This window comes from Crocuta crocuta, unplaced genomic scaffold (genome assembly GCF_008692635.1).
Source record: "Crocuta crocuta isolate KB4526 unplaced genomic scaffold, BGI_CrCroc_1.0 scaffold587, whole genome shotgun sequence".
In the NCBI taxonomy this organism is placed as follows: domain Eukaryota; kingdom Metazoa; phylum Chordata; class Mammalia; order Carnivora; family Hyaenidae; genus Crocuta; species Crocuta crocuta.
The window spans coordinates 1,127,111-1,135,097 of NW_027532403.1; the positions used below are offsets into that span (position 1 = coordinate 1,127,111).

A 7,987-nucleotide genomic window follows, 5' to 3' on the forward strand; every position below is an offset into this window, starting at 1 on the left:
AGCGTCCCCGGGAGACGGGGGGAATTCCACCCCGCCCCTCACCCGTGTAGTTGAAGAGTCTCGAGTCTCGGCCTGAGTCTTCACTCCCCCAAAGAACCAGTGTTCTTGACCGAGGCTGCGTTTCCTCGTCTCTAAATCCCAGCCGCCCTCTAGGGCCGGATGAAAGCTCTGTGGAGAGTGTTTCTGAATGCACTTTGGAAGCGGGCTATGCAGAGAAGATAGTATTATTTATGTGTGCACAATATTGAGGAATAACATGCGTGCTCTCTGTTGGGCGGAGACCGAATTTGCTCCCAGAGACCTGGATTGCGAACAGTTTTGATTTTACCAGTTTTCTAGAATTCTGCAGTCTTTGTCAGAGCTGTTTCCTGCTCTCTTAAATGATCCCTCGTCCCGTCCCTGCCATGTGATTGTTCCTTTGCTTGTGGGTTATCAAGACTAATCATAGTAATAGTAATCATTTTGGGAACACTTTGTGAAGTTACCTAGTTGGAACTTGTGAGGACTTTTCCCAGCTGCAGCGCGTTGGCGGGGCAACTTAGACCGACTACACTTTGTGCTGAGAACTGCGCGGTTTAGGCTCTAGGGAGAGTGGGAGAGGAAGATAGAGCCATAGCGGGCCCAGGAGGAGTGCCTGAATAATCTCGTTGCCCATCTTCAGGACTTTGCCCTGTTTCGGCTGAGGTGTGATACGGGGTCAGTTGTGCAACTGATTACCTGGATACTGTGATACTTCCATTTTATTTATTTATTTTTAGCTGTTACATTCCAGCTCATATTGAAGAACTGTGATTTTCTTATCTTAGCTGATTTTGTTCTTAGCATTTCAGCCCTTTGCACTTCGTTTTCTTAAAGGGGGAGGCAGTTACCAAATTTTTCTTAAGGGAGTACTCCAGTACAGTGGCTACAGTCTTTAAAGTTTACTTTTTTCGTGTCTCTTTGCAACTAAGCTCACACTTCCATGCTTGCTTTAAAAAAATTTTTTTAATTGCTATATATCTTAATTCTCCCCTGCAAATTTTTTTGCAGCATATTGGTTGCATTTTCTCCTAAAATCAGTATTTTATTAATGTTTTTATTCCTCTGACTTTTGACAGTCTCATTTCTTTCTTCTGAGATGGGTTTTAAAAAAAATTGTTTTTAATGTTTTATTTCTGAGAGAGAGAGAGAGAGAGAGCGTGAGCAGGGGAGGGTCAGAGAGAGAGGGAGACACAGAATCTGAAACAGGCTCCAGGCTCTGAGCTAGATGTCAGCAGAGAGCCCGACAGGGGGACTCCAACCCACGAACTGTGAGATCATGACTTGAGCCGAAGTCGGACGCTTAACTGACTGAGTCACCCAGGCCCCGCCCTGAGATCATGTTTTGTGGACATACATTTGTCCTTCTTGTTGTGTGGATGCCCTGGCTCCTAGGTTCTGGTGTTTGTGTAGCCTCTGTTAGCTGTGAGGAGGAGTAAGCCCCTTAAACCTAAAAGTTCCCCATGCTATCTACTTTATAATACTCAGAGTTTAGCTTGAGCGCACTTATAGTCTCCATGCTCCACCTAAATCTCTCAATACTGTGAGAGTGAGATTTGTTGTGCGCTGGTGTAAAATAATGTTTTGGTTTAAAAACACTTAAACAACATCTTGGTGAGAAGATAGTAGGGCCTTAAGCCTCCAATAACGATATCGGAAATGGGTCCAGAAACTGTTCTGGATAGTACCTTGGAGACAGCAAGTGGAAGAGGATTAGAAACTATGTGCAAAGTATCACCTCCACCTTTGTACAGAATCGAATTGTTCAGTTTTTGTAATGCTGCATCCCTTATTGGATATCATGGGGGGGAAGGGGAGGGAGGTGTTTTGTTGCATGAAAGGCACCTGGAATTATGAGTATGGTAATGGAGCATTCATTTAATAAAGGAGACATGACTGATGTGGCCCGGTCAAAGCCTTGAGTGGTTGGTGCAGGGAGTGCCTTTTCAAAGTTAAGGGGGAAGAAGTTAATTACCCCACTGGTTGGAAATATAATGAAATTGTCATTCCAAAAGTTCCAAAACTTGATAAAGACCAGAAGTCTAAGTAGTGGACATTCATAGGGAATGTAGTTCCATTCTTACATAACAAGGTTTAAAAGAGCCTCAGCCAGTTCAGGGGACAGCTCTAATCCTGTGGAAAGCACCATGCTTTCCCGTGAAACATCTCTGTGTCCACAGTCAGGTAGTTGGTTTCACCGACCTGTTTTTGCATTCTGCCCTGCAGCATGTAGTTCTAGGCAGTAGCACCTCATTTGTTATGCTCCTTGACCTACTTTCTTTTGGCGTAGGGTAAGTATGTTTTGCTTATTGAGTGCCACTGATAAATTAGTTGATGGGTTTGAATATAGATTGGTTCCAGTTCAATATGGGGAATTGGATGGCTTCTATGTTCACCATTGTAAGGTGGAAAAGTTACTTAACCTCCAGCCTCAGTTTACTTATCTCTAAAGTAGGACTAATACTAGTACTAGCCTAGGAGGAGTATGGAGAGGATTGAATGAATCCTACATGTCAAGCACGCAGCACAGTGTCTGGCACTGAATAAGAGCTCACAGACAGCTGCCTTTACGATGATTATTTTCATTGTAGTAATCCTTGTCCATTTGTCCTCTCCACACACACACTCACAACTGTGACCGTTGCTGCTGAGGTAGGCCTGTAATATTTAGACAGAGAATATTGGTCATGATTCTGTTCTGACCTGCCTAATCTTGAAGACAAAAGTCAGTTGATGCTGGGGTTGGTTGGTTTGTGGACCTCTGAAAAGAGGGAAGGCACTTTTTATCCTGCCCCCACCCATTGTAAATCCTCAGTGGAGCCTTGAAGACACTGGCCCAAACTAGCATCTAAGCTATGCATTTGTGCTCACTCTCCTGAGCTCTTTCTGAAGTAGTTTCAGTTTTATTCAACATGTAGTTCTATTTACAGTTTTAATTTTTTGTAAAATTTTTCATTTTGCCACATGTTCCACATCGTGCTGGGTAGGATAAAAAATTTTTATTTTTTTAATGTTTTATTTATTTTTGAGAGAGAGAGAGACAGCGTGAGCAGGGGATGGTCAGAGAGTGAGGGGGATACAGAATCGGAAGACAGACTCCAGGCTCTGAGCTAGCTGTCAGCACAGAGCCCGATGCGGGGCTCGAACCCACGAACTGTGATATCATTGCCTGAGCTGAAGTCGGACACTTAGCCAACTGAGCCACCCAGGCTCCCTGACTAAAAAATATTTTTTAAAATAGATTTTGTGGGAGCCTCACACATTTCTGAAGCAGTGTCAGTTTCAGACAAGTGAGGTTTGTGCTTCATTACGTTTGATCAGAGCACAGGCCATTTATACATTTGTATTCTCCAAGAATATCTACTTTGCCTGTCATTTTTTTGTTTGTTTTAAATTAAAAAAAAAAAATCCCTTAGACTGCAAGTTAATATTTAGTAAGGTTAACTTGTTTTGTGTGTTTAACCATTACAGACGTCTGAGATGGTTCTGATTACTTATTTATCTTTAGCCTTATACTTAGGCCAGCAAAGAAGCTTACAGCATTAAATGACCCTTGAAGGAGGGACCGGTTGTTTTTTGTTCTATAAAGGAGGGGAGAAAAGAAAGAAGGCTACTAGCTGTGCATTTCTTCAACTGATAGAATGAATCCTTGCTTCCTTCCTTGCTTCCCCCCCCATTTGAGGACCCCAGAGAGAGCTCATAGCTTTCATTAAGTTACTGGAGGGGAACCAGTGGGCTCGCTGGAAATGGCCATTGAAGACGCTGGATTCCTCAGGGCTCCTCGTACAACCTTTCTTTTAGTGCACTATGCTTCTTTGAGGAAATGAGAAAGTTTGGAAAGGGGTTGTGGCCTGATTCTTCTCACTTTGTTGTTGTTGTTCTTCCTCTTATAAAGCAAAAATAACACATTTCTTCTGGGGAGGTTCCTTAGACTATTAACAAAAAGTTGGGGTAGGGTGGGGAGAACATTCTAAGCTACAGATGAATGTTTTCCCGACATCTCTGTTACTCTGTGATGCTTGATAAGGACTCAGGTGGACCTGTAAGCATTTTCCTCCCCAGCAGCTGAATTTGTTCATCCATCTCTTCTCTCTGTCCTCAACTCTGAATTTTCTGATGCTGAATAGAAGAGTGGTCATGATTTCTTTGTACTGTTTAACTTTATTTTCTTGTGTTCCAGTAAGTACATCTCTGTTGAACTTTGCTTGAAAACAGTGCAGTGGCCTGGGGAAAGTTTCAGGATCACAGGAGACTGGCACAGTCACCTGGCTGTAAGCTGTGTCTTAGAGTGGACTTCATGGAGGGAATATTTTTATTCCAGGTGTTAACTCCCTTCTTAAGGATTTGGGATGCATTTGTCATGAAGTTCTTCCCTCATTTCCTGTTCTGTTGCTCCTTCTTTACTGGCCTCTTCTCTGATCTTCATGATATACTGGAACAACGAAACCAGCTCCTGTCAGCATGTTAGTCATTGAACTTGGGGTGGGGCTGGAGATACTGTAGAAGAGGTGGGTCTGACAGTCAAAAAAGATGCCAAAGAATATGTTTGGACATTGTAGAGCAGAAATGGCACCTCAGTCAGGTTTTGGATTTTCTTTGCCATGTTCCTAGATCAGCCTCACTGATCAAGCCCCTTGCTTGAGTTTCTAATATCCTTTCCTCCCACTTCTGTCTTTTCTCCTTATCTGCCTTAGTAGGCGCCTTAGTCACACCCCTCACTGCCTAGCTCTCCTGGGACCACAGGGAGATCATACTGCTGCTCTCTCTCCTGTCTCCCTGGGTTGTACTAACAATGCAGTAGTTTCTGGTGAGTGGTGGCCTGACACTTGAAAGTGTGCAGAGATTGAGGTGCCTACTGGAGCTTGGCGGCCCGCCCTACCTGTCCATGTTGTAGGAACTTTGGGCGACTCACTTAACCCCTCTCTGCCTGTTTCCTTATCTGTGAACAAGGATACCTGCCTCATAGCACTGTGAGAGCTAAATGAACAAAGTGCTTAAGAGACTTGCTAATGTTCAATGGTAACTGCTCAGTAAATGTCAGTTGCTTTCAAGGAGATTTGTCAGATCAATCTGGTGATGACTTCTTTACTTCTGGATTCTCTTAACTATCTTTGAAGATGTTTGATCCCTGAAGCCCTGGTAACCACAGTTCTGCCTGCACCTCTGGCTGCTGCTGTCTTGGGGAGAGAAGTGTAGCCTGCATGGGCAAGGGGATACTTCGTGGGTATCTGCAGTCCATGGATGCCAGTGTGATCTCACCTTAGCTCTAGACTCAAAGAATCACTCACTGATGACCTCTGTCTGGGTGCTCTGATGGCTACCTCTCTGTGGAGATAGACTCAAACTCACTTGCCAGACTTAATTATTCATCATGTACCCTCCATTTCCCCCCTCCAGCTTTTCCTGCAACTTTCCTCCTTCTGTCATTACCACTGTTTTTCTTCCAGCCACATATACATCTGAAGATGGGGTCATCGTGGTAGCCTTCTCTGTGCTATAAAAGACTTTGAGGCTTTTCTCTCTGAGGAACGTTCTTTCCCCTGCTCTCCCCTTTGTAATTCCTGGACCAGCCATTTATACCTGAATTGTGGGAGCCTCTTAATTGGTCCTTTTCAGCAGAAACCCACTTATTCTAGCAAACATTGCCATTCTGATCTTCCTAGAGAGCAGTTTGGATTTGTAACTGTCTCCTGTATTCAGAAAGCGCTCATCATGGCTACATCCTGGAGGGATACTTAATATAACGAAGAGTTGTTTGATGCTATTGACATGTCCATTTATCCCTTCTCCTTCCCAGAATTGGTGAGGGATGGGAGGAGAGAGTCCTGGGAGAGGAGTTCCTTTCTCTGCATTAGCAAATCCAGATGCTTATTGAATTTTCAAAAACATTTCTGTATTTGACAGATTTCTCATCTGAAAATGGAGGCACATTTCTTTGGAATTTTAGAAGAACTTTTTGAAGTAAAAAAATCTCAGTTGATAAAAAGAAGTCAGCCAATGAATCAAACTGTTTTCAGAAGAAACCAACTGGTTATGATAGCAGTGGTGGTTGAAGGCCTCAGCAGAATGCCTTTTTTGATTGTTGAAGTTAGTGAAGGCAGTTTGCGTTGATGGCAGAGTTCAAGGTATTACGCAATCAGAGATAATCATAAACCCAGAATTGCCAGCTCTGAGAAGTGCATGTGATTTATGACTTTTTCCCTCCATGGATCAAATCATGAGCTCAAGGGCAGGCCCTGATGCAAAGGAACAGCAGCCTCTGGGGTGCAATCAGCATCTGAGCACTACTCAGTACACTTATTCTGGGAATTGGAAGGCAGTCAGAATAGTTTTCTGGGAGAATGTAATGTTGGTGAAACACAGTCCCCTGCAGTGTAGGGGCTCATAGGACAGCTCGCGCTATCAGTTGCCGTAGTTCTCACTAATTTACCATTCAAGTTAGGCTTCAGAGGAGCCGCTTCAAATCTGGTGATATGTCTGCAAAAATAGATAAATCCAGCGTGCTCCTGCTTGGCATGTTTACTTGGCCCTGTGGCTGGAGTACTCTGAGGCTTTGACAAGTGTGCTATTCACCTGGCCTATTTTTATAGCTCTGAAGCACCCTTGTCTAAAAATATTTCTCTCTGGCTAAGCCTGCCTTCCACCAAGGCTAGGGAAGTCATGGAGCTGAGGACATAGCCTTCAAATATATATTTTTTTCCATTACAGATTGTACCCAAGGTCTTACAGTGGTTAGGTACTGTAACATAGAATAAGAGTTCTCAGTGGGTCGATTTAAACTATGGTCACTGAAGTTGAAGTGCCAGGAACAGTCCTCCTTACTGTGAAAGTAACAGATGTCTATGGGAGGAAGGAAAAAAAGACCTTCTTTTTGTGTTCCATTTCTCTACTACTGTCTCCTCATAGAGTTGGGAATAATTTGGGTGATATTGTTGTATAATTCAAGAAGAATGAGTGTGGTTTCGAGTCCTCGGGAATGTAATTATTTTCACATTGTGAGGGGGCCTCTCAGCTACATGGATGAAAAGAACTCTGGATCTTCAGGAGATCTAATCTCATCTTGGTTTTCCTACCAGCCATATATGTTTGGTCAGTATTTCCTGGGGGCCCAGTTTCTGGGTGGGATCCAGGTGTTTCGTGGACAAGACACCTGACATTTTGTCAGGGGCCTGCAGTAGGGAAGTAGGGAAGACAACACTGAAGCAGAGGGTGATAACAGTGTGGGGGGCGCGGTGGTAAAGGTGTGCAGGGGTGTTAACAGGAACACAGCAAGGACGCCTAGGCTGAGGCCAAGAAGTTTGGGGTGTAAGGTCTGGAAGTGATCTTACTTAGTATCTGTGATTCTCAGTACTTAGTGTGTGGGATACTTGGGCTTAGTGAAGGGAAGTTGGGAAGAAGGTGTGGACAGAGCCGAGGCCAGGAGGTGAGACAGTAGTCGACATGGAGGCTGTGGGCCTTGTGGTGGTGAAGTGTCAGGCCTCAGTGAACATTGTGTCTGGAGATGAGGTGAGACTCCATCCTGGAGGGCTTTGCGTGCTGTATGTAGGAACTTAAGTTTTATTCCTTAGTCCCTGGGAGCCATTGAAGACTTTGATGGAGTAATTATAGACAGAAGTACCTTTTACAGAGTTACATTTTAGACAGAACACTACTGCCTGTATATGACCTTAAGTGAATAGTTTTTCTGTTGTAATTCGGTTTCTTTTCTCAGTAAAATGAAAGCGTTGTGTTGGATTAGATAAAAGGTTTTTTTTTTAATTGTGGTAAAATATGCATAACAAAATTTATCATTTTAGCCACTTTTAAATGTAGATAATCCTCACTTTCCAAGAGTCTGTGTTATGCTACTTTGCTTTTATGAAAGATCTTTATTAGTACCTGTTTTTGGTAACTGAAAGAAATCCATAAGGGATTTTTGCTTTTGGAAGAAGGTGAAAAGCTAAAGTAGCATTCAGCATTTGTTTGGCAG

The 7,987-nt window shown here is 43.4% G+C and overlaps 1 protein-coding gene across 1 annotated transcript in view; it reads left to right on the top strand.

Moving 5' to 3' along the window:
• Window positions 1-7,987, top strand: part of HADH (hydroxyacyl-CoA dehydrogenase) — a 47,952-nt gene that overhangs the window by 372 nt on the left and 39,593 nt on the right. Inside the window, exon 2 of the mRNA XM_077778477.1 lies at window positions 1,405-1,430. Coding sequence (XP_077634603.1) covers window positions 1,405-1,430 — 26 coding nt within the window. The remainder of the gene's footprint in view (window positions 1-1,404; window positions 1,431-7,987) is intronic.